The sequence below is a fragment of the Podarcis muralis genome, chromosome 15, assembly GCF_964188315.1.
Source record: "Podarcis muralis chromosome 15, rPodMur119.hap1.1, whole genome shotgun sequence".
Taxonomy (NCBI): Eukaryota; Metazoa; Chordata; class Lepidosauria; order Squamata; family Lacertidae; genus Podarcis; species Podarcis muralis.
In genome coordinates this window covers 37,359,481-37,385,890 of record NC_135669.1, presented here as the reverse complement: position 1 = coordinate 37,385,890, position 26,410 = coordinate 37,359,481, and the positions used below count along the sequence as shown (strand labels likewise).

The 26,410-nt window shown below is 46.1% G+C and overlaps 2 protein-coding genes across 5 annotated transcripts in view; one reads left to right on the top strand and one right to left on the bottom strand.

Moving 5' to 3' along the window:
• The window catches only part of NF1 (neurofibromin 1), a 163,420-nt gene that overhangs the window by 30,917 nt on the left and 106,093 nt on the right, over window positions 1–26,410 (bottom strand). For 3 of the 4 annotated variants that reach the window (XM_028707813.2, XM_077919455.1, XM_077919456.1), the window contains 10 exons: window positions 15,452–15,884; window positions 14,414–14,754; window positions 11,870–12,072; window positions 9,995–10,188; window positions 8,601–8,741; window positions 6,992–7,271; window positions 4,600–4,814; window positions 3,734–3,795; window positions 3,471–3,585; window positions 261–362 (listed from right to left, as the gene is read on the bottom strand). In XM_028707813.2, coding sequence (XP_028563646.2) covers window positions 261–362; window positions 3,471–3,585; window positions 3,734–3,795; window positions 4,600–4,814; window positions 6,992–7,271; window positions 8,601–8,741; window positions 9,995–10,188; window positions 11,870–12,072; window positions 14,414–14,754; window positions 15,452–15,884 — 2,086 coding nt within the window. Of the gene's footprint in view, window positions 1–260; window positions 363–3,470; window positions 3,586–3,733; window positions 3,796–4,599; window positions 4,815–6,991; window positions 7,272–8,600; window positions 8,742–9,994; window positions 10,189–11,869; window positions 12,073–14,413; window positions 14,755–15,451; window positions 15,885–26,410 lie in introns of those variants that run through there. The other variant, XM_077919457.1, reaches the window with a different exon arrangement.
• Window positions 19,755–25,572, top strand: EVI2A (ecotropic viral integration site 2A). The gene is made up of 2 exons (XM_028707819.2): window positions 19,755–19,890; window positions 23,378–25,572. Exon 2 carries the CDS (start codon window positions 23,399–23,401, stop codon window positions 24,194–24,196), a length of 798 nt encoding a protein of 265 aa, XP_028563652.2. The 5' UTR covers window positions 19,755–19,890; window positions 23,378–23,398; the 3' UTR covers window positions 24,197–25,572.

Below are 26,410 nucleotides of genomic sequence, written 5' to 3'. Positions count from 1 at the left end.
GCGAGGGAGAGAATGTGCAAACCGAAGGAATGGTCCTCATGACATCAGGCCACAGTGTCTTAAGCCAGGGCATACTAAGTCCCATCTGCCAAATATGTACAGCAGCAACATTTAAAAATTCTTCAGCAAAGAAGATGTTCAGAGAGGAAAGACAGGTGGAAGATCTGCGCTTGAGCTACCGGATCCTCCTCATTCGAACCACCTTGTATTTGCTGCAAACAGCAATGCAGAACAGGCTGTTGAGCACTGAGGCAGCTTACCTTATTGAGAAGTGGCTGCAGCTTGGTCAGTGCTATGACCGTGGCTTCTATTAGAACCTGGCTATTGTAGTTATCGGGGCCTTTCAAGCAGCTCTCGAGACCCTGTAATCAAGAAAGGAAAAAGAGGATTGGCTTGTGATTGCAAGGCATGGCTCCCCTTCTCTTTGCTCCAGGTTTTAATAGCTGATTTGCATTGCCCCTGCCCAGTAACACAAGGTGGGTTATCACTAGGGAGAGGAGGACCTATTCAGGGGTGGCACCCTAGTTATATGGATCAGTCTTCCTGCAGAAGTTCACCTGAAGACCTTGTTGCTCCCCCAGGCATTTTCAATAACGTATGTTTCATGGAGTCATCCTCTTAGCTTTAAAATCTGCGCTTTTAGTTTTTATTATTATTTCATATTTTATATTGCAGAATACGCTTTGTTGGGCAGCTATGTAAATATAGTAAAACAACAACAACACTGAAATACCAGGCTGAGGCTCAGTCTCTCTTTTTGCATTCTTACTCTCCAACCACCTCCCGCTTCTGTCAATCACAAATGCCTCTGTTAAAGTGAACCTCTCTCACCCCCGTGTCACTATGGTTTCACCCCCTCAGAAATGCTTTCATGTTTATTTTCATTCTAGCATCAAGCTGTTAGTCTACAAATTGCTCCCATCTTTTCCCTTTATTGATCCCTTTCACAGCTGAGCAAAAGGTCTATCTGTTCCCCTCTGCTCTTTCTATTCTTTATGCCACAATTTCCCCCTGTTTGTGCAGAAGATTGAGTCCTGTGATGACAACACTTTGCTTTGGACTCATTTGTTCTACAATCCCATTCAGGACCAACCACAGCCTCTCTCTGCTGTACCAGTAGCATGCAGCTCTAGCCTAAATATGGAACGCAGGAAGATGCCTTAGACCATTGCTCCATCTAACCTAGTACTGTCTACACTGATGGGCAGCAGCTCTTCAGGATTTCAGACAGCAGCCTCTCCCAGGAGATGCTGGGGATTGAACCTTAGGCCTTCTGCATTCAAGGCAGATGCTCTGCCAGTGAGATATGGCACTTCCCCTTCTGGGAACAAAGAAGCAACAAAGGTACCTCCCAGTTGAAAGATTTAAGCAGAAAACCAGCTGGATAAACAAGTAAGCGCATTATAAGATCAGAAGAAGAATCTTTATTTGCATCAGCCACTAGCCATAGCAATTTTTTTAAAATCCATGTACTGAAGACAGAGGTAAAAACTTAACTATACAAAATACGTTCTGGAGGTTTAAATCAATAATCAAATAATAGATCTTATTCTAATTGCCCCTGCTATTCTTTTTTCAGTTTTTGCTGTCACCTGATCATTTTGATCTGCTAAAAGTAAGGGCACGGTAGCAATGGTTGTGCGACCCAGCATGGACAATAATAGAAGGGTAATAACCTCACTCCTCAACTCTTTATAAAGAGTGCAAGCCAGAAGCACATGAGCCACTCACTCAATACTGCCATCTCCACAGGGACATAACCATTTCCCCAGTGGATTTTTTTGAAATCGACCCACAAGTAGAGCTGAAGGCAGTATATTCAATATTGTGAAAGTGAAAGCATGTCTGTATTTTGGAATTGTTAAATTTTGCAAATTCGGTGCCAACGTGTCAAAATGACTAGGTGCAAAATAATCATACCATGGACAAAATTTCCTTATTGTGGCCATTTTTTTCTATCACGTGATATATAGGCGCTGTCTAATTAAATTATTTCCTTTAATTACTGTTGTGGTGATAAATCAGAAAAGTAAAGCTTTTGGTTGACAATTTTAGTCCAAGCGCTCTCATGACAATCTTGTGATACTAAGGGTAGTAGACCAGTGGGGTTTAAATTTAAGCGAAGCCAATAATTCAATGTCCTGAACCAAATCTGTAATTCAAAAGAAGGGAGATTAGCCTCCAAGCGCAATGAGGCATTTGGAACACGGGACGGAACAGGAAAAAATTGCCTTAGGAACTTAGAATGAACAGCTTCTGTAGATCCAAGATGAGCGCCTGTCCAAATCTGAGCCCCAAATAATAACTGTGCTAGGGCTTTAGCTTTAAACACTTCAAGCGCTGATGGTATCTGATTGCCGCCTTTTGTATGGTAAAAGCACATCAGAATTTTGGCACTCTGAGACTCTTTTTCTTTGCATATTTCTGATGACCCTGTTGACTGAAAAATAAGGCCAAAGTGACTTTAACTTGTTCGATCAACTGATTATCCATATACCATCTATGGGCCTTATAGTTTCTTGAAAACACCATGACTTCAGTTTTCTTGTAATTCACAGCTAGCTGTTCTCTTTGGCAGTATCCTGGGAATGCCCTCATCAATCTTTTTAGGCCCACTTTTGCATTACAAGATCTAATATGTTAACAATGGACAAGCAGCAGAATCCTAAGCATATCTACTCAGAAGGAAGTAAGACTGCCTTCAATGGGTCTTACCAATGGGTGCGTATCATTACAACACGAGCTGTAAAGCAATAGGACAGCAGACTGGCCTCCTGCTGGACTATGCAATATACAGCAGCTGGATCACTACTTTCACATTCTGCCTCCATTCATACAGTGACAGATCCAACCTGTGAGACGTATCCTTCAAGGGCTCCAGGAGAAAGCTGAAGCCGCTGAGAGGAGCGTTCCTCACGTAGCCTGAAAGCCCTGCTTCCCCCTCCACAGATTGTCAGTTTCTAATTTAGGGGCTTGTTTCAAAAGTGTCATCAATAGGGCTGGATCCAGGGTTGTTTTTCAGAGTTGGGTTGTGAGCTAAGCAGAGTGTAACCCTGGGCAACCAGAATGGCGAACTTATTCACAGCTAAAGTACAATGTGATGGGGGAAATGCCCACTGCCACAAAACGTGGCAGATGCCACAAGCCCAAGCATTCTAGGTAGTAGTGCCAGGCCCAGGAGAAGCACATCCAAGTGTGAGGGGGCAGACAAGCACCCCTAAACTTTTGGGGGTGCCTTGAACCACCATAACTCCTCAGACAGAACAAACAAGTGCCACAAAAAGGCCACAAGACTTCAAGCCTTCTGTGACTGCAGCGTACTGCACAGCACCGAAATGTTTCACAGGAGGAGTTGAATGCTTGCTTGCATCCCAGATGGTATGCGTTTCAATGGGCTGAAGTGCCTTAGGCTGGAAATAAGAGCTACATGAAAAGAAAAGCAACAGCGGACAGGAAAGGAGGGTACATACCTTGCTAAGAATCCGGATGATCTGCTTTATCTGTCCGTGTGACACCCGTTTGCTAATGCAGCCAAAGACAACCAGGGCTCTTGGCTGGAGGGACGGATTATATTGGAATGCAAACCTGTGGAGGAGGGAAAGCAGCTATCAAGCAGGCCACCGACTAGAATAAGGCCAACAGTGAAATCGGGTGGGAGATGGCTGAAGGAATAACAAATGTGACACAGGGGTACCACCAAACAAGCTTGAGGTTGGGGGGCAAAATGACCTACTTCTGAGCTAGTTCCGTCCACTGGTCAAGCCACTTGCAGGTCGGAATATCTCTCATACATGCCTACGGAGGAGAAAGGCAAAAGCAACAGCGTCTGAGCAAATAACGTTAAGGTAAAAGCAATATTAAATTTCAGGCCCGTGCTCGCTTTCTCTTTCTGATGCTTGCTTTTTATTTTTTAAAATAAAGCAAAAATAAATGCAACATTACATACGTATAATTGCCTTATATGTATATATAAGACATATAATTAGCTGTTGGTAGAGCTTGACTCTTAATCTCAGGGTTTTGGGTTCGAGTCCCACCTTCGGCAAAAAATTCCTGCATTGCAGGGGGTTAGACTAAATGACCCAGGTGGTCACTTCCAACTCTATTATTCTATGATCCCATTTCAGTAATTAATAAACAGCAGCTTTCTCCCTATGGATACATTGCCTGCTGTCTTTAACTGCTAAGTTAACAGACACCTTTTGATGTTACCCACACATGCAACAAAGGTGTCCTTTGTGAGGTACTAAGGTACAAGGCAGGGAAGGGGAACCTGTGGCCTTCAAATGTTGGCAGTCACCAACTTCCATAACCTTAGCCAGCATGGCCTACGTCAAAGATTATGGGAGTGGTACAATCCACTACCACCTGAATCTGCTACATGTGTTGACTAAACCAAGAGCTGCCATTCACTGTCAGCAAGGTCATTTGAAACATTTTCTTTCTTGCTCCCTCCAAATACAAGCCCATGCACTAACTCTTGGCATCACTGATTAAAATTTGTCCTGTCCAGAAACAACCAACCAAAGTTTTAACTGAGTACCAGCTACAACCCTGAATTCACCCCACAGATGATGGCTTGCCTTGCACATATCATACCTCCATAATCTCCAGCAGAGCTTCTGTCACCGTTTCCAGAGAAGTCAGTGCAAACGTCTCCCTCTCATAGGAGCCGGGAGAGAACGACCGGTCCCGGTAACTGGATCGGAATGCAATGACGGCTGCCGACTTCACCTTGCTTATTCCAAACAGCAAGTAGAACTTGGGGAGTGAGAACTCTGTTAAGCTCAGTCTCAACACTTGCTTGGTCTCCTCTGTTGAAGGAAGTAAAAACAGGTACTTCGAATCTCATTGCGAATAAATTGCAAACATACACACACATATGCCACTACAACGTACATATTATGGTAAGTGCCTGTTTTAGGACCTGGCCTGAAGTAAAGTAAAACCATTAACAATGTCCTTCCATAATGGTCATGCCTCTGATGGTTGTCCTCATTTTACTTGCCCAGCTCTGGGCGATGTCAACAGCCAGTAGGATTCCAAATGCACAACCCACCTGCCCAAGTTGTAGTTCCAACTATCTCTGGCGGACACCAGACGGGGGAGGGTTGCAGCAGACAATACTGGGGTTAGATGGGACAAACAGCCCAGCCTTGTAAATAGGTAGACAAAAGTTACTAGCCTGCAAATAAAGTTTTTTTTACTCACCTGGATAAGAGGCTAGCATTCTGCATTTTCATGCTGGCCACAGGAGAGGACACTCTCCCCTCCCAAAGTGTCTAGTACAGAAACCCTTGAATACTAGCCTCTTAGTAAACTAGTAAAAAAAAATAAAAAATTGCATCCTAGCATGTGTGCTGGCAGAGGGAAGCTGAGGGACTGCTCTTCAACCAATACAGAAACCAGGCAGCCAGATTCCAGGCAGCCCACTTGTGTGCCTACACATAATTCCTTCTCGCCTCTGGCTACCAGGTGAGTTATTAAACACAGGGCTGAAATAGTCTGACCTGCTTTAAGGCAGGTATGCTCTTGTAACTGAATCAGAGAGCCAAAAAAAAAAAAAAAAGTTCACACTGGATGCTTGAGAAGAGGAGGGAAGGTAGGAGCTAGAGTGGAAAACTTTGGTTGACTTCAGGTCAGCAAAGGTAAGAGTCAACAGAGCAGGGAAGCATCTTACCCTGGGCAGAGGAATTCTGTTTCATCACAATGTGGCACTGCCTCTTATGTGGAGACCGCTTTACCCACCATGGGAGACTGAGAATTGCCTAAATGCTCCACATTTCCCTCCAGCTATTGATCTCTACAGTGTATTCTTCTTTAACCACAAAAGCAAAAGGTTGCCCTACAATTTATTTTTAAACCCAATGGCAACACTACATGCATCCCTAATTTACGGTCATGACAGGCAGTCAATTTTGTTCTACCTTACGAGGCTTGTAGAGCCTTCAGCGGGAGTGAACTGATCTTAGCATTCCTTAGACCTCACAGTGTGATTTTAAATGCAACACCAAAACCTCACTCTATTAAAACACAAAATATATAGCCCCCAAGTCTAATTTGCAGCTTTGTATAGTGTGACTACATGGAAAATGAGAGAGGAGAAGATAAAGGAGGGCTACAGGGGAAGAGCTAGAGGTCATACATAGCAGGGTCAGCAAATATGGAGCACAGGTTCCATTAACTCTCTTGATATATAATGTATTTAAAATAGAGAGCGCAGGGTCTTGTTTGGTTTTTGCTTACCTTAAACAGTTGCACAACACTGTACATCAAAGTTTGATCTACCATACTGGCTATAATTCAAAGGGCTTATGTAACATCACTTACGTGTATTAGATTTTTAAGCAAGGGAAGGTCTGTGATATCTAACTCACTTCTCCAGCAATTATTAGGAACGTGTTCAAGCACCTTTATGGCTCAGCAGCTGATGAGACAACTCTAAAATCAACCCATCACTACTGTGTTGCCTTCCTATGTTCAGTTTAATGCAGTGAGTGTCACACTCACTGGATATATTGTATAATCGCAACTGATTCTTCAAATAATTTGTGTGCACTAGCCTAGATCTTTGTTCCTCAACAGGTATCTTGCGACCCAGATAAGGCCTCTCAAAGCCTTTCCCCTTCCTTGCTGTCAGGACTGTCCCTACTTTGATGGCTCCTAGAAAATCCAGGTCTCAATTGCTATGTGCAGGCAGGCAGGCTCATGAGCACAGCTGCACAGCAGGAGAAGAAAGCACAGTGTTTAGGAGGGAGGCACTCACAATTCCTGCAAGTAGCAGAGAGAGAAATGTAGGGACAACAGAGACGGGATGGAAAGAGGCAGCAGGTAGCTGCTCATCACTGATGCAGACATTTGACGTACTCAAAATTTATACTGGACCCTGCTGACCCTTTAAATCTGCCCCAAGGTCAGCTGCTAGGAAACAAAGTACAAGTGTAAAGGAGAGATCAACTCAGTCAATAAAACCATCTCGTAAAGGACTTACCACTAAAGTGGAGTTGTGAACAAGTGCACAGAGAATGAATGATGTTGATGACCAGGCCATGGGTGGAAGCTCTAAGGGAAAGAGGACCGGTGGCCACCAACAGAGTAACTACATGGAAGAGGTAGGGGAGGTGTGCAGCCACATCGAGTGAATTGTTAAAGGACAGCATCAGCATGTAACGGGCTAGAATGGCAATATCATCCCACATCAGGTGCTGCTCTAATGTAGGAGTTGGAGACAGACAGGTCTTGTCGATTATTTTGCACATCCTTCCAATTACCTGAAAGGGAGCAACCAGTCACTTTTAGTAAGGAGCGCTCTACGTTCAGAACAACAACAAAAGGTAGCATCACAGTTCGCCTGAGGGACAAGGTGTTCCCAAGGGGCACTTGAGAGAAGCGTCAAGAGGGGAAAGGGGACAGGGGAACAGAGTCCGAGATTCCCAAAGAAAGAGACATTGTGCTTGTCAACAGCTGTTGGTGCGTATCCTGAGATTTAGGTTTCTTTTCCACTGTTAATCCTACATAGGATTATTTTCAAGTTCCTCCTTGAAAGACACCTCTTCCAGGAAGCCTTTGGGCTTAACCTGCTAAGGCATGTACACATGTACCTGCAACGAGGAACAGATGCAGACTTTATAGCTGCAAGGCTAGTTCTCCCCTGAAACCCCACATTTTCCTTCCTCAACTGACATGCACAGTGGTCAAATCAAGAGGTCTTCCGGTTTTTCCACCCCCTTGCCCAAATGCATCAGGCAGGTTATCTGCTTTGCTCTGATTTCTCACCCCACAAAATACCTGCTCTAAATGGCACCAAGGTTTGTTCAGGGCTATGGAAAAGCCTTTCTTCACCTCATGAAAAAATACTTTAAAAACTGTTCTGATGGATGGCTTTATGACCAATGTTAGGGCCAACCAACCATTGCTGTACTCAAAGGGAAAAAAGAGAATCTGAATGCTCTCTACACTATTGTTGGTATTTGTGACACTTTATGGTTTTGTTTTGTTTTAATTGACAAGCTTTTAATTATTATTTTGTCTTTGTAAACTGCTTTGAAATTTATTTGGGATGACAAGCAGCACAGAACATGTAGATTTAAATAAATAAATAGCACCTTAAGCTTCTGCAAGTGGACTCACCACTGAAATCAGTGTCAATTCACAACTGTAACAATGCCTACAGCTAGGAAGGATTGTTGCCTTCAGAGTCATGCTTGTGCCCTTCCCAGAACACCTGGCTGACAACAGGCAGGACTAAATAGATCTCTGGTTTGAACTAGCAGGTCTCATCTTATATTTTAATGTTTTAGTGCCATATCCACCAATGTGAACTGAATACCACACAGCCAACAGTGTTGTGCTGCCTCTGTAGGAATTATCCTGTGCTCTGCCTGCTGCCCCAACAAAGCAGGACAGAGAAGGGAGCTAACCCTTTCCTTCTTTGGGAACTACCTCCCTTATGATTTGCAGCTTTCTTAGATTACTAGAAGGAAGGGTGGAGGGCAGGGTGTGATGACTTCACACGACCATACCGTTTCTTTTCAGATGTGGAGAGACAGTGTCAAAACAGTTCGCTAGGTTTAAACTAGTTAAGGAAGAGAAGAACTTACTTTACTGGAAACCAATTTCACATTTCCAGATGCCAGAGCTACAGCTGTGTCTGCCATAACCTCCGCTTTGATGGATCCCAATCCCCCTGTGGCACTGGTTTTGATGAAACTGTCCAGCACTACGTCAAGCAGGTCAGTAATCTGTTGTAAAAGACAATAAATCATTTGCATCCGTTAGCATAAGAACTTCAGCCGAACCTCACAGGAGGCTCTCCACAATCTATTTGCCATCCACCCACCGCAATCTTCAACTGGAGAGCGCCCTTTTCCCGTGGTGGGTTCTTGTATTTCAATTGCTCTTCCTGGAGAAAGCTGCTGGGTGCCTTTGCAGCTATCAATTAGACTCCAGGTAAGGGCACTTCCCATACTTTTTTTTAAAAGTCTCATGCTGGCATTTTTACTTAGAGCAGTCTTCTTTGACTATCTACCTGTGCAAGCAAGCTGTTGCTCTTTGCGTGTGCTGTGTTAGTTAGTTTGCTTCATTTTAATAATCCATTTATTTATTTTTAAATGGCACTTTTGCATTTACTACTTATCAGGAGACCTGGAAATGCAAGACTTCTAATGGTAAGATACAAATTTTGTCAAACCAACCAACAGGTGATCTCATAGCTTTTCCTACCCCCAAGTTGGGAATGCTTAGCATATTGCCACCATGGGATCCTTTGGGACAAAGAGTGGGATATAAATTTTAAAAAAAACAAGGGGGGGGGACCTGAAGCAATCCAGAGACACAAGGGAACACCAACAGCAGCAAATTGTCAGGAACAAGGAGAGCTGAGCTAAGAGGGAAGAAACAGAGCAAAGGACTAGCCTGAGGTGAAATATTAAGGGAGCTTAAGCAATCCACTGAATTTGATGAAGGCAAGAGAGGATCATGGGAGTAGCCTTCTTCCAAAGAGTTTGTTCCTGCCTTGACCAGAAGGTGGAGCCTAAGCCCATTCTACTAGTCCTGCTGGCCAAACGGAAGTAGCATTACAATTTATTACACTATTAAAATAAATGGCTTTCTCAAGACCAGCCACATTTCCATACCTAAGCCAGAATCAAACACGGAAACCGTAAAAAATCAACCGATTCAACAGACCTCCCTCAACAGTTTCAAACTGGATGCTTACTTTTTTTGAAGATTCTGAATATGACATTTTGAACCCCTTTCCTTCCAAGGTCCAGCAAAAATAACAACAGATGTTGCAGAGATGGTTCAAAGATAACAAGAGTTGGATATTTAACATGAATTGCAAACACTTAAGGTAGACGTAAATTTATCTTTATTTGTGACTCTAGCAAGACTGGAACCAAACCTTATTGTAATTAATACTTAAGCGACTGTCAAGGACATCGTTTCTCCCATAAACAAGAGAAGATCTACAACATAAAAAAAAAGGCAATACCTGGCCCAAGCTCCCCCATATCTTGGCTTGAATGGAAGGGTACATCTGCTTCTCATTTATGGTCATTGTGATGAGCTTATCGAGAATAGCAGTGACTCGCTGGCGTTTGGCATCGTCATTGTGTTTGCAGAAGCGGACCAGATTCAACAACCAGGGGGTCATGTATTCCAGACAGAGGTGTTTCAGTTCAATACCTGAAATAAAATAAATACGTATATACATGCATACATATTGTCGTACGTGTGGAGGTCTGAGAGACGGCGTTTCTCCCTTAGAATAGGCAGAATTCTGCGAAAATGTTTTCAAGGTTATTATTCTATAACATTGTCCAATGAAGATTACTAGAAAGAAGGAGCGGCGTCTGGGATCCAAAGGAGAGCAAATAGTACTTCTGCATGCTGCGAAAGGATGGACTTAGGATGGGTGTTTCTTGAAGTGCATCTTCCCATGCTGCATGGCAAACTAACTTTAAAATGGAGGGGGTTTCCTATAGCAGTTTGAGATGTGGCACTGAAGAAAGTTGGCAATTCTGCTGGGGCAAACAGACCCCTTGGAAGTGCGGACTAACCCTCTGGAAAAACAGGGGCATACATACCACGATGTATGGACTGGGACCAGAAGGCCTAAAAATATATTACATTTCATGTGAAGGGCAACCACATGAGAACTGGTCTATTTAGTCTCCCCACCCCATGAAATGCTCTCTCTAGGGATTTGTGCCTAGAGCCACCATTGCCAAGTCTTTTAAGTACCAGACCTTTTTGTTTACTCAGGCCTCTTGTAATTAAGTAGCCTCCTACGGTGGTGTTCATTTATTAGTGGGATGGGTAGGACTTGTCCCTATTGATATATTATTGGATGCCCGTTCTATGTATTTTGCATTGTTCATTGTTTAAAATTACTCTTAATTGGTTATTTTATCTTGTTAAGTCACTTTGAGGCTTTTTCTGCTGTATAAAGTGACAGAAAAATGTAAACAAACAAACAAACAACAAACAACAACAACAACAACAACAACAACAACAACAACAACAACAACAACATAATGCACTCAAAGGCAGCCCTTCAAAAGAGGGTGGCGAGGCTGGAGACAATAGACTTCAATCTACACATGGCCATTTATACACAAGCAAGGTCAACATCCATGGGCTCAGGAACATCCAACCAGCATGAAAGCCTGCAGTCTAACACTGTATCCCTTTGATGTCATAATCTATGCCCTTGATAAGTAAACATCTTATTTTGGCAAGTTAAAAGAGGCTCACTTGAATTCTGCAACGTGTGTCCTGGTAACATTGGGTTGTATCCAACTGAATTCTATTCAGGGTAGACCATTGAAATGAATGGCATTAAGTTAGCTCTCTCCATTCATTTCAATGGATCTACTCTGAGTAGGGCTAATTGTCAGATACAATTCACAGCCCTCTGCTTAATTTCAGAAGAGGCAGCAGACCGCTAGCGTAAAGACAGAGCCGTTTTTAAAAACACACTTTAATGTTGGACAGCAAAGTTTATTTTACAAAATTGGTTCAATCTGGGGGGGGGGGGGGGAGTTGCATTTTCCCTGTAAGCAAGAAACCAGGAAGACATGGTTGATTACTCAAATAGAATAAACTTGGCTTGGCGTCGTCCTTGGCACTCACGGACTGCAGTCTGTATCATAACACTGCCTGGCACCAGATTAGGACAGAGATAAGTCTGTTACATTTGGAAATGGGCACCAATGGACTTGCTATGGGTTGTGCAGAGGAGGAACTTGATCGGAAAAACACTAACCAGGAAACACTTCCATTTATGACTTTGGTAACGGTGCTACCCAAACCCAACACCTTTCCATTGTCAGAACAAGAGCAGAAGGAAAGTGTCTCTACTTACTAGATTTGCTAAATCCGGAAATGCATTCCTCCAAAAACTCTAAGGTGAGGTGGGGCTCATTAGCTGCCAGAGTCTTACTAATAGAGACAATAAAAAGGGTGTTGTTGGCAGGGATACACAGACCTGAAGTTTCCAGTAACTGGCCTTCAATCTTTAAATTAAAGGTACAGGTTAAGGCACAGAGAAGATTATAGGCCGCAGACCTGCAACAAAGAATAAGGGAAGCAGTTAAAAAAAAGAATCTTTCATCAATGGGGACTGAAAAGGCTTTACTCAAAAACACAATTTCACAACACTGAAACCAGGGTTGCTCTCTGGACTATAGCACCGGCTCCATCTACCATGTACGATTAATCAGTGCAAAACCCCCAAATTGAAATCCCAAGGAAATCTCTCCCTCCCTCCCCCCCCTCTCTGTGTGTGTGTGTGTGTTTGGGGGGGGGGAGAACTCAATTAAAATAAATATTTGTTGATCAGTTATATGTGAATCTGTTGGTGAATCAACTAATTAACTCTACAAAAACTGGCATACGAGAAAAAGGGAGATCTACACTTCCTGTAATTCCTTTCTTAGATATTCTAGGGCATAAAAGTCTTTGACTGTTCGGACTTCCTCTGATCACCAGACAGGGCCAGCAGGAAATGATGCCTTATGGGGAAGTACTTCTCCTCTAGCCCGGGAGAGAGTCCAGACTATGGAAGCAGTTCACTGACCCTAACTCATAAGAAATCAAATAAAAAACTAACCCAGGCATAGGCAACCTCGGCCCTCCAGATGTTTTGGAACTACAATTCCCATCATCCCTGACCTCTGGCCTGTTAGCTAGGGATCATGGGAGTTGTAGTCCCAAAAACATATGGAGGGACGAGGTTGCCTATGCCTGAACTAGCCTATCCCTAAAACAGGGGTAGCGGGGGGGACGGGGACCTCTGGTCTGTGAGCCAATATTGGCCTACTGGGGGTTCCAAGTTGGCCTACAAGGCCATTTCCCACTTGCTGGCTGTCAAGTGACATCACCTGATGGTTGGAGGTTCAATCCTGCTTGGTTCACTTGCATGCACAGTTCCGCCCTTAGAGAAGTAGTGCACACAGCCAATCTCTACAGGCAGCAGGAATGAACAAACACACACCAGTTGATGTGCAGAGAGTTCAATCCTTCTTGGATTGGGAACGGGAGCTCCCTCATACACCAAATCCCTGCAGAAAACAGGATTACGGTTTCAATTTCTTATCTGCTCTTCGCCACAAGATTCCAGGGCAGGTTACAGAAACTTAAAAATGTGATATTAAGAACAGTTTAAAACAAACAAAACTGGTGTGCTTTGTCACTGAAGGCTTTGCCACTATCTCCCCCCTACAATGGGCCAGCTTGTGACAGGGTGGTAGGAACGTTCACCAGCTTTGGTTGTCATTCCCTTGACAGGAATGCTCTGTCCTTGATGATACAATGTCCAGACCCCAGATGTGGAATCCGCTGCATCAAGATAAGCTCGTGGAACCCTGATTATAAAGCTATAAGGATGTTTGTTCCACATCCTTTCTTCCTTGAAGGAAGTTGGGGATCTGATTGCAACGATGTCTAACTTAGGGGAAAATGAGACTGTCCATACCGCTGTGGATGGAGATGCACCATCACTTTCACCAAGAGCTTGGTAAATATGCGACGGGCAAAGGAAAAGTCAGCTATGTTGACAACATGAAGTTGCCTTTATTCATGGCTTCCAGGATCAACTCTAGTGTTTCCATCATGAGTGAGCATCCCTTCATGCACTGGTTCAGCCACTTTAAATTCAGAGTGGTTCTGAGGCTGCTGGGGTATTTTTTTTTGGGGGGGGGCGTGTTGATGAAAAAATTAAGTAAACCCCAGATCAAGCTGTTTTCCACATGGTGTCCCTTCCTGTTAACCCTGTTTGGTTACCGGAGAATAGATTTCTAATCCGTTGAAGATTAGTCTGCCTGGGGACCTCCAGAGAACACAATTAAAGAAGAGAGCACATTTTGTATGGGTTGCCTTGGGCATGTCCTTAAAAGAGGCCTTCCCCCCGTGAATGAACGAGAGAGAATGGGGAATGCCTCTTCCAAGATGGTGCTTGCCACACACAGTTTTCAGAAGTACTTGCAATTAAGAAATGTTTAAAACACGCCAACCAGTGAATCAAGAACTTCTTCTTCGTCTATTAAAATGCTTCATAAGTCAATTGGTCGACACCTCAATGGCTTAAAAAATGATATAAGTGTATATATGAATCCTAAACATTTGTACTGTATAGCATTAAGTTTCAGTAACCTCAAAAGCACTTACTTTTACATAATGGCCGCAACTGAGACAATCGGGCTTCAACACAAACCAAGGCAAGCAAAGAGTTCTGAATGTAAAGGTGCTCCACAATACACAAGGGGAGAACCCTGGCTGCATATACAACACACCGGCTAAATTGTAGCCGGTATGCTTCTAAGCAGGATGCAAGGAGAAAAGGCCAATAACACCCTTAAAGAAACTGGTGCCTGTTACAAAGTTTCAGTTGAAATTAAGAGATCCATACCGTAAGCTTGGGTCTGAGCTCCCTAGATTGAGCAACGCGATATTCAGCAGTGTCCCAGGCACATCCTTTGGGCGGATTTTTGTATGCTGCGGTATGGAGTCGGGCTGCGATAGCTCCCACCGCGTCCGTATGTGAATGATGGACTGGACGATGGCATCACACTCCTGGTGCATGAAAGTGAGAGGCGTGCCTTGGTTGGCGATGGTTAAGGTGAACTGGTTTTCATCCACAAGGCAGATTTCTTCTATTTCAGAGGCATAGTAAATGTCATTCAAAAACACCGTCTGTCCCAGGACCCTTGTGCGCTCCGCTGAAGTTACTTGGACAGCTGTAGAACCAACCTATGGGAAGGTATTTAGTTTGTACAAGGAAAACATGGTCAACGCACTCCCCCCCCCAAAAAGCCCCCAGTTATGTTACCTCCTTTTAAAAAGAGTAAGGGGTTTCATTAGTTAACAGTAAGATCAATATATTCTTTATGTGCCATTTCCAAAAAGGATGGCAATCGATCTCTATGGGAGTATGTGTATTAATTACGTACAAGAATCATAACCACTCTGAAATCGGGTTCTTCTCAAGGAGTCAAGCTATTTAGCAGGAGAAAGCTGTATGAACTGGTTACTTTGGAACAGAAAATGGTTGACTAGCAAGCTAACATTTCTCCTGGTTGACTTCTAGCAAGTGTTCAGTCACTTTGGGAGAGATGGTGAGAGACAGAGATAAAATCTGTTATTGATCAGGAAATGTTGGTCATAGCAAGGCAAGCAGTCTTGTGCGTGGCTGGGTATGAATAAAGCTTTCAATAAAGCAGAATTTGTTTACAACTGCATACAGCTAAGCTTAATAAACCCCAACTCCCATCAGCCCCAGCCAGCACAACCAGTGGTCAGGGATGATGGGAGTAGATGTCCCACAACATCTGGAGGGCCATGCAATGCTCTGCACTTGCTCATTTTAAATGGAGAATCCACACTGCCCTAAATGTATATATGGCACAATTCCCTAAAGGCAAAGACCACAGCGTTGCATGAGACTCACTTTAATAGAAACTTTGGTGTCTTTGTGGGCCAGCTTGAGCGCATTGTGGAAAACCTTCAGGTCTTCTTCCAAGGCCAAAGTGGCCGCCGGGAGCTTCTGCTGCTCATGCTCTATGTGTTCTGCCAGCTTCCCAGGCGAGTCAATGAAGATGAGTCTCTTGCTGCCTTTGAGGCCTGTCAGAAGTCTCTCGTGGTATTTCGTGTACTCCCTCACCCACGAGTTGCAGTTATAGATGAAAACAGCGGTGACGTTTTCGTAAGCGAGTCCCGGGAAAACAACAAACCACTTGGAGAGGAAGTCCGTTTTGAACCGATTGCTGGGGCCGGCGTGAGTGAGGTCCACCACAATCTCATATGGCTTAGCGTAGTATGGCTTCAAAGTTAGCAAGACGTGGTATATCAGCAGATCACCATTTATCTGGCCGGTCTTGAACCTAGAAAGGAAAAATAAATAGCTGAGAGGGGGGAAATGTTAGGGTGCAGCTTGGCTTGCGTCTTCAGCAACAGCAATAAAAAAAGAGTGTGAGAGAGAGATTACCCCTTTCCCCTAATGGAAAACAGGAACACAGAAGAATTAGCTCCAGGGTAACTTTGTTGGCAAGGGACAAACAGCAGTGATTAGAATTTAGTCTTTGCTCATCTGTCATGTTAGAGACAAGAAGGAATTTTAAAGAACGCAAGAAATAACACTGAAATTTTCATCTCCTCTTGAGGAAGAGGCCACAATAAATGCAATTATTATAGACAGAGCTGGTGCTATACTAAAGGCAAATCTGGGGAGATGTGGATGGCCCAGGAGGGCCATAATTATTTCACCACATATCTGAATTTGGGGGGGGGGGGCTCCTTCTACTAGGGTCCGGGAAGGAGAAAAAATGTGACCATATGAGATCTGAAGATGTCGTCCTGTGCAGCAGGAGTTGTGCCCTCCAGATGTTGTAGACAACAACTCCCCATGTTGTTTGTGGGCTGTTGGGCACTGTGGCCCTACAACACCTGGAGGGCACCAGGTTGGGGAAGGCTTTAATATGTGAATCACTGGTGTTTGGAAACAGGCATTTCACATGGTTGTATTTCGTCAGAGTTGCGATTGCGTGCAGCTCCTTGTAGGAAACTGTAGTCTGATTACCGTATTTTTCGGACTATTGGACGCACCGGTCCATAGGACGCACCTAGATTTGGGGGGGGGGAAATAAAGGCAAAAAAATTTATTCCCCCCCCCGCCAGGCGCGGGGCTGGGGCGGGGAAGCACGAGCTTCCCCCTCCCCCAGAACGGGACCCAGAGCCATGCCGAAGCTGCGCGCAGCTTTGGCATCGCTCTGGGAGCTTGCGGGGCTGGGGGAGGAGGAAGCCTTCCGCCAGCCTCCAAACCATGTCGGGAGACAGCGGGATGGCGCGCTGCGCCTCTCCCGCTGTCCCCCGAGTTTGCGGGGCTGGGCCAGCCTTCTAACCAAGTCGGGGGACAGCGGGAAGGGCGCGCTGCGCCCCTGCCGCTGTCTCCCGAGTTTGCGGGGCTGGCAACGGGGAGGAGCAGGCTTCTCCCCCCGCCAGCCTTCTAGCCAAGTCGGGGGACAGCGGGAAGGGCGCGCTGCGCCTCTCCCGCTGTCCCCCGAGCTTGTGGGGCTGGCGGTGGGGCTCTCCTGAAGCCTGGAGGTTGTGGGGCTGGTGGGGGGGAGAAGCAGGCTTGCTTCTCCCACCCCCAGCCTCCAGATCAGGTCGGGGAATAGCGGGATGGCGGAGCGCCGCCATCCCGCTATTCCCCGACCTGATCTGGAGGTTGTGGGGCTGGGGGGGGGGGAGAAGCAGGCTTGCTCCTCCCACCCCCAGCCTCCAGATCAGGTCGGGGAATAGCGGGATGGCGGAGCGCCGCCATCCCGCTATTCCCCGACCTGATCTGGAAGTTGTGGGGCTGGGGGGGGGGAGAAGCAGGCTTGCTTCTCCCACCCCCAGCCTCCAGATCAGATCAGGGAAAAGCGGGATGGCGGAGCGCCGCCATCCCGCTATTCCACGACCTGATCTGGAGGTTGTGGGGCTGGGGGGGGGGGAGAAGCAGGCTTGCTCCTCCCACCCCCAGCCTCCAGATCAGGTCGGGGAATAGCGGGATGGCGGAGCGCCGCCATCCCGCTATTCCCCGACCTGATCTGGAGGTTGTGGGGATGGTGGGGGGGAGAAGCAGGCTTGCTTCTCTCACCCCCAGCCTCCAGATCAGGTCGGGGAATAGCGGGATGGCGGAGCGCCGCCATCCCGCTATTTCCCGACCTGATCTGGAGGTTGTGGGGCTGGGGGGGGGGAGAAGCAGGCTTGCTCCTCCCACCCCCAGCCTCCAGATCAGGTCGGGGAATAGCGGGATGGCGGCGCTTCGCCATCCCCCTATCCCCCGAGCTTGTGGGGCTGGGGGGGGAGAAGCAGGCTTGCTTCTCCCCCCGCCAGCCTCCAGATCAGGTCGGGGAATAGCGGGGTGGCGGCTCTGCGCCTCCCCGCTGTCCCCAGCTTTTGGGTGCAGGCTGCTGCCCGCAAGCCTTGCGAGCCCGCGGGACATCCCGCCGGGCTTGCAAGACTTGGGATAGCTTCCTGAAGCCTGGAGAGCGAGAGGGGTCGGTGCGCACGGACCCCTCTCGCTCTCCAGGCTTCAGCAAAAGCCTGCATTCGCACCATAGGACGCACACACATTTCCCCTTCATTTTTGGAGGGGAAAAAGTGCGTCCTATAGTGCGAAAAATACGGTAAACCAAAGTTTGCATTCATGCACTGTATGGCTCAGCCTTGAGGACTGATTCAGACATTCAAATGAGGCAGGAACAAAAAAGTCTCCTCATCTGGCACTGGATTTTGCTGGATTACAATTCCCATCATCCCTGACCACTGGGCCATGCTGTCTGGGGCTGATCAGAGTTGAAAGCCAACAACATCTGGAGGACCACAGGTCTCCTACCCTTGCTCATAAATGTGAGTCGCTTTTTGGTCCTTGAACACTATCACTATGAGAAACCTATGGTGCACAAACATCTGGAACTGCCCCATAGGACCTCCCCCAACTCCAAAAACATTCCCTTCAAAAAGCACAGTGACCGATAAATTTCCAAACCTCTCAACTGGAAAAGCCGCAAAAGGGAGTAATAGCACATCAATTACTTCGAAATTGGCCTTCCCACTTAAAGGCACTCTTAAACTTTTCCTCTATAAAAACAAACCAGCAACCATATCTCAGCAAGGATTCTTCATCAAACCCCGATTTATTTGCTTTCCCTAAACTTTCAAATTACGCCCGCGCTGAAACACGAAAACGAGGTCATTTATTAGAGCAGTGCTGCCCTAATTAAGCAAGTACTGGCATTTCCATTACAAGCCCGCCATTTGATGGGATTATAATTCAGATGTTTCATTTGCCAAGAGCTGAAACGTGGCATCCTGCTGCTTAATTGGATGTGTCTAAGAGCGCTCAAATGAATAGCAGGAGATGAAGGGACAGGAGTGGAGGCATTTAGATGCTTTCAGGACACCAAACAAGCCCATGTAAAGCAGTCGTACACTTAATTAAAAGCTTTGCTGTTGTTTCAGGAGGAAAAGTCGTTCCAGCAGAACGTCTTAAAATGCCGAGCGCGATAGATGTATATGCTGCAGATATTACTCAATGAATCTAATTCCTTGGGGAGGCGTAACAGGTACACTAATCCTGGAGTAGTGGAAGATCACCACCATTATTTGTTCAACTGTCCTGTGTACAAAACGGCTAGAATGAAGCGCTTAGCCCAAAGTATGAACTCTCTGTAGTTTTACGAAATATAATGAGGAAATTGTGGCCCTCCAGGTGTTGCTTGGCCAAACCTCCCATCAGCTTTAGCCAGCTAAAAAAAGTAATTACCCTACAGGCAATTAAAATAAATGTGAAAGCAGCCCTGGAAAGAAACACACACCGATAATTTACATGGAAGTCTGAGTGTCAGACAGATCTCAATAAACTGTACAGAGAATCTTTGCCTCCATACTCAAGAGCTGACTCAACACACAGGCTCTAGGAGGCTGCAATAAATCAACTTCCCCACCAAATCGATTTACATAAAAAGAAAAGGCAAAAGATGACCGTGGCAGTGTACTCAGCTGCTTGGAGAAACAGGCCTGCCTTAAAGCAAATGCTTTATCCGTCAATCTGGAGGTCTAATTTAGGCAAGATGGTGGTTCTCCCTCCCTCCCTCCCTCTTAACACGTCACGGGGTACTTACACCAGAAAGGAAATGTGTCATCTCTGTGGTTTAGTTCTCTAAATGGAGAACTAAACACCATGTTTCAGAGGCACATTCACTTTCAATGCATAAAAACATCCCCACCTTCTAGACTCCAGAATCTAGAGTTTGCCACTGTAAGGCAGACAAATATTGAGGTGCGGTTAGCTAGCGAATCACAGACCTCCTAAGTCAAACCCTTCGCTGACCTCTCCTCCAGGTAAGTGTATGTCTACCTTTTATACTTGGTTCTGTTTCTATCTTTCCTCGCAGCAGGTCCCAGATTGAGGTTTCCAGTACCAAGAAGTAAAACTAACTTGTTCCGATGAGCCTTGGGCAGCAAAGCAGGAAACTTACTGAAGAAAGCGAGGGCCTGGTGCTAACTGAACCGCAAATGTTATTTATGTAACAGAGGAGGGAAGGCATTCTTGTAGGAGAGAAAGACAATTAGAAACCTGTCAAGGTGCTTAGGGAAAGCCCAACACACTGTTTTCTAACAAAACAGCCACTTTGCCAGAGTGAGCTTAGGTGGAGAAAGAGCCCTTAATGGTCAGTTCCTTTGCTCTTGTCTGTTTAAGTGAAATCCTTAACACCAGCCATCAGCTACTACAATTAACAGTGAGTGCTTTGTGCCGGCAGTGGAGGCACATAAGGCAGCATTGTCGTCATTGCGGTGTGGCAATGGTGGGCACCCGAGGATGCTTTCCGTTTGGTATGACTGGCACCATCCAGGCAGGACAATCTAAAAACAACAAGAATATCTGAAAGGTTGGGGGCAGGGAAGGAAGCCTCAAGTACCACCAGCGTCATGTGCACCGTATTTTTCGCACCATAGGATGCACTGGACAATAGGACGCACTTTGTTTTAGAGGGGGGAGAACAAGAAAAAAAAAATTCTCCCCCTCTCTGCCCAGCGCCCCTTCAGCGAAGCGGCAGGAGGCGCTGCGCAGAGAGGGGGAGAACTTTCCCCCTCTTGTTTCCCCCCTCCAAAACAAGGTGCCGTTTAAGGTGCGTTCAGGCGGCTACCTTGGAAGCCTGGAGAGCGAGAGGGGTCGGTGTGCACTGACCCCTCTCGCTCTCCAGGCTTCAGGTTCCTTTCGACCTGCTCTTTGGGGCTGGCGGGGGGATGCCCACCACCAGCCCCAAAGGGCAGGTCAGGGAGCAGTGGAGAGGCTCCTGCCATAGCCGCGCGTCACCTCTCCAGCCGGGAGAGGGTTGCAGGGCTATGGCTTCTTTAGCCCCGCACGCGCTCTCCTGGCTGGAGAGGTGACGCGCAGCTATAGAGGCTCCTGCCATAGCCACGCATCACCTCTCCAGCCGGGAGAGGGTCGCGGGGGGCTTCTTTTGCCCCGCGCGCGCTGTCCCGGCTGGAGAGGTGACACACGGCTATAGAGGCTCCTGCCATATGGTGGGGCTATGGTGTCTTCGCTCCATAGGGCGCACACATATTTCCCCTTCATTTTTGAAGGGGGAAAAGTGCGTCCTATAGAGCGAAAAATACGGTACTCTGGGCGTGAAAAACAAAAACCCAAGTTTTGCACAAGGAAGAAAAGGGATGGATGTACTTATAGTGTAAAAAAATTAATCTGGAGTCCCTGCCCTCCCTTTGTGGGAGGGAATAGCAAAGATTGAGGCAGTAACGCCTCTAAATACCAGTTTCCAGAAACCAGAGGAGGAGAGGGTGTTCCTGGGCTTGGGTCCTGCTTGCAGGTTTCCCCCAGGCATCTGGTCAGCCACTGTGGGAACAGGATATTAGACTACATGGGTCATTGGCTCCTAGCTTGTGTCTGGTTCAACACACAGCCAGAGAGTGCAGAAAGAGCTGGTCAAGCAAACAACAGAGGGCTAGAGATGAACACAGACTGCAGTTGGTAGAGGACAGCTTCATCATTTGATGCTCATACATAGGAGATGCTGTGGTTCAGCAGAAAACCACGGACTCTGTGTGCACAAGGTCGCAGGGTTAGTTCCTGGCATGTCCAGTAGAAGGAATTTGGGAAGCAGGGCTAGGAAAACCTCCACCTGAACCCTTGGAGGGCCACTGCCAGGCAAGGTAAACAATGCTTGGGCTAGGTCAGGGGTGCCCAAACTTTTTTCAAAAGAATTTGATGAAGTGAACATGCGTGAGGGCCGACCAAAGTTGTTGTGTTGCTGTTTTTTTACAATTTCCCCCAAAAGTTGTTGATATCTGCAGGACGGTACCACTTCAGGTATAGGGGACGCGGGTGGCGCTATGGGTTAAACCACAGAGCCTAGGACTTGCCGATCTGAAGGTCAGCGGTTCGAATCCCCACGACGGGGTGAGCTCCCGTTGCTTGGTCCCAGCTCCTGACAACCTAGCAGTTCGAAAGCACGTCAAAGTGCAAGTAGATAAATAGGTACTGCTCTGGCGGGAAGGTAAACAGCGTTTCCGTGCGCTGCTCTGGTTCGCCAGAAGCGGCTTAGTCATGCTGGCCACATGACCCGGAAGCTGTACGCCGGTTCCCTTGGCCAATAAAGCGAGATGAGTGCCGCAACCCCAGAGGTGGACACAACTGGACCTAATGGTCAGCGGTCCCTTTACCTTTACCTTACCACTTCAGGTGGAGGAGGGTTGTAGTTTTCAATGGGATCTCCCACTAAAATTCTCTTCCTGCAACATGCAAAGTTAGCACAAGGTGCGTGGAAGGAAAACTCTCCCAATGTGGGTTAGATCTGCAATCTATTGTTATACGATGTGTCCTTTTTTACATGTGAACTGGCTTTATGGACTCATGGGACACCCAATTCCACGGTGGATGTCCCAATTTTTGAATTGGGCACCTACAGATCTACAGGATGCACACAGCCCCCTCTCTCCAAAACATTTCATACAAAGGAAGCGCCATGCAGGCATCCAAACAATAGGATGCCCCTTCACTGACTGCCGAAGGAACATGTTATATTAGATGAGTAATGTAGCTCTCAAAATGAACTACTGAAGAGTTGCTTTTGTGCTCTTCTTTATATGTACAGATTGCCTGGGGCTCTTTGTTCATGATCACAGGAACATGAGGGCGTTGTCCTTTTGTTTTGCTGGAAAGCACTGGTGTATCTGAAGGTTACCAGAGATATAGCAAAGGCACTAAAAAAACTTCTCAAAGAGTCTACCTTCTGAAGGACTTTTTCATGAAAAAAGGATACATTTTGGTTGTGCTGTATAACTAAAACCTCCTCTATTACTTTTCTGCAAGGCACTGATGGCTTGTGGAAGAATCTTTCGCAGAAGCAGTTTAAGTTTCAGCACAGATGGGAAAACAGCCATGACATTTATCCCTTCCAATTTTAACAGAACAGAAGATGCTATAAATAACCAAAAGAGAAACTATATTTTTCTTAATATCTGTGAGGCTTGAGAACATGAATTATGAGCAATCAACCTTCAATCTGTGTTTAGTTTATAAGATGAAAGCCATTATACCTTAGACCCAAAGTCAGATTAAGCTTTAATCCACAATAACAAGCTATATGGGGCTTGTTGATTTTTATTATGCTTTTATAGTGTGGTTTTATCTGCTTTAAAACCTAGGGATGTGGTAATTAGAAACGAATAAGCAAACCATGCCACAACACAATTCAAACATGGTAATATTTAAGTTTTCCCTCAGGAGAAGCCTCTCTGACAACTGAAACAGGTGTTTCTGTGGGTGCAAAACAAACTCAACCCTGTCACTTTATTATTCTTGCAGGCAGCAAACGTCCCCATAAACATGAAACTGATGGGCAACTCTCACATGGACTTGGGTTTCCTTTGGTGGGCCATCTTGCTATTTCACATAGAAGTAAGAGCGGACACTACCACAGCTCTTTTGACGACAACAGAAACTCCCACCGTCCCTACAACTCAAACCCCAACACACACCAGTGGGGCTCTTACAACATTGCCTTTGGGGGAGACGTCTACTTATACAACACAGATCAGCACCTTCGAATCGACATCCACAACGCAGCCAACTAGCTTTAGTTGGACATCCACCTCTCAATCCTCATCGGAGACTTCAACTGCCCCACAAATGCCCTCAACGCTTGCACCAGAAGTGCCCCCATCTCCCTACACCGTTACTGGTACAGATCAAGAACTTGCAACTCCCAGTCAGGATCAAATGAAAGCTGAACTCTGCGAAGAGAACAGCAAAAGGCTAATACTGATTTGCTTCATCATCATCGGGGTGCTTATCTTCATTTGTGTATGTCTACTTGTGGCCACTGTTGCAATGGCAAACAAAATCTCCTATATGAAGAAAAGGCAGCCGAGCAAGCGCCCCCTCAGGAGCAATGGCGATTTCCTCACCACAAATAGCTTGTGGCCAGCTGGATTAGAAACGTTGCAGAGGATGACCAACGAGGCAGCAGCAGCAGAGCTGGTGGCACAAAGAACGGGGTCGGAGAGAACAAAAGGGAAAACTGGCGAAGAAGCCAGCAAGAAACTAGCGAGTGAACTGTCAGACAGGCAGAAGCTCAAGGAGGTGTTGGCAAAGCCAGCCAGCAGCACCACAACCATAATTTAGATTCAAGCATCATGCGGACACCCAGAAAAGGTTGGGAGGGAGAGAACTTGAAGGCTATGTGCCACCACTGCAGAGGCATTGGGTTTCCGGGCGGTAATGAACTTTCCAGGTTGGAATTCCATAGCGAGCTATTACCAGAGAGGTGATTGTCCACGATGCTTCAGAAATCAAGCAGTCCACAGCTCCTGAAATGTGGGCAACTTGATTTAAGAAAATTCAGATGCTACACATGCAAGGATGCAGGTTAAAAACTGAGCAGATGCGAGGCTGGAAGGGGAAATGTCCCCTTGGCACCCACACAGAACAACAAGGATGGCTGAGAGGCGGAGCCAGGCTTTGCGAGGAAAGCCTTCCACAAATGTATGCATCATATCCCTGCTCGTTTCCCTTACATTAGAACACTGGGTCTCAGCACAGGAAAGCAATGCCACGGAGGTGTTGCAAGCTCTTACCTGCTTGCTTCCTCCTCCTGCCCCAAGCTACCTGGGTGCATCCCGACTGGACTAATACAGTGGTACCTCGGGTTACATACACTTCAGGTTACAGACTCCGCTAACCCAGAAATAGTGCTTCAGGTTAAGAACTTTGCTTCAGGATGAGAACAGAAATCGTGCTCCGGTGGCGTGGCAGCAGGAGGAGGCTCCATTAGCTAAAGTGGTGCTTCAGGTTAAGAACAGTTTCAGGTTAAGTACAGACCTCCAGAACAAATTAAGTACTTAATCTGAGGTACCACTGTACAGCAGAATGCCTCCACCAGCTGTTCATGTCTAAGACTGCAAGAGGCTTGTGTAACGCCTCTGATTCTGTGCAACTACATGAACTCCACCTCCCTTCCAATTCTCTCTGTTGATCTTTATTTAATACCTGTGTACCAACAAGAGAGAGACAAGGAAAAAATCCCAGATCAATCACCCCTCCTTTGTTCAGTCAAGTGCTTGGGAGGAACCTGATCAGGGCTAGCAAAATGCCAAGTTTCTTGCTTGTGGCGGAATGTCTACGTCGTACTTCCTGTCCCCATCCCTTAATGCGGGAGCCGATATACCAGGAATTCGCCTCTGTTAGGTCGATTTAAATGACCTGATTACAATCAAGGTCTGTTCTCAGCTTCTGTGATATTGTTCCTTGTAAGTAATGAAAAATAAAGCAGGCTTCTTGGGGTTTCCTTTTGCAGAAGTGGGGAGTGGGATGTTGTTTCCTTTTAAAACAGGGCCACAGTTAAGTTTTCAGCAATAAAATGTTTGCAGGAGATTGTGGAACAGCCTATGTCAATACATACTAGATTGCTAAATGCAACTAATGTTCTTGCAGGATGCTCAGTTTGTTCAGAGTAGAGGTTTTTTTTGCCTTTCCTGGATTTCTTTATGCATGAGCCTGAAGATGAAACCTCAATTTCCTGACATATACAAAGTATAACAGCTGAGCAATAAATTCACTGCACACAATCCCAAAGTCACCAGTAATTATTATTTGTGAATCTGGAACCTGGGGGAGCCAAGTATATGAACTCAATTTCAAAAGCCATCGTCCCCAAGACTGATGAGCCTTAGAACACATCCTCCCAAACTTTGTTCTGGCTCGAATTAGAGGGCATCAGTGAGACTGGATAAGGAATGGTGAGATTGGATAAGGAATTTCCTGCTTTCGTTTTTTATTTATTTTTAAGGGAAATCCTTTCCTTAAAAGCTGATATTGGCAGAAGGTTAAGATGGGGTACATGGTGAATCACTGGGTGATCTGCAGTAGATTGACCAGGGTTTCGGAATCCCAACTGCATATGCAGATCGAAGCATACAGCTGATGGAGTGCCATTAGCTGATCTCTCTAAACCACAGTTTTGCAGCTCTTGTTTTACAGCTGGCTCCAACTGGTGAATCTTGGGGTATGAGAAGGTGTTGATGGAGACAGTTATTATTCTGAATACCAGTTGCTGGAAACTGCAGGAGGGGCGAGCATTCTGGTGCTCAGGTTCTGCTAGAGGATTTTCTAGAGGCATCTGGTTAACTGCTGCGAGAACAGGAAGCTAGACTAGATGGGCCGCTGGCCTGATCCAGTAGGGTTCTTCTTATGTTTAATCCCCTTATGTGGCAACACAGAATTGGGAACAACACCTGCTGAAAGCAAGCAGCAGAACAGGAAAGGAGTGGCCAGTATTTCCAACAGAGAGGATCAGGAATTCAGTACCTTGAACCTCTCAATGACTAGCAAAATTATGTA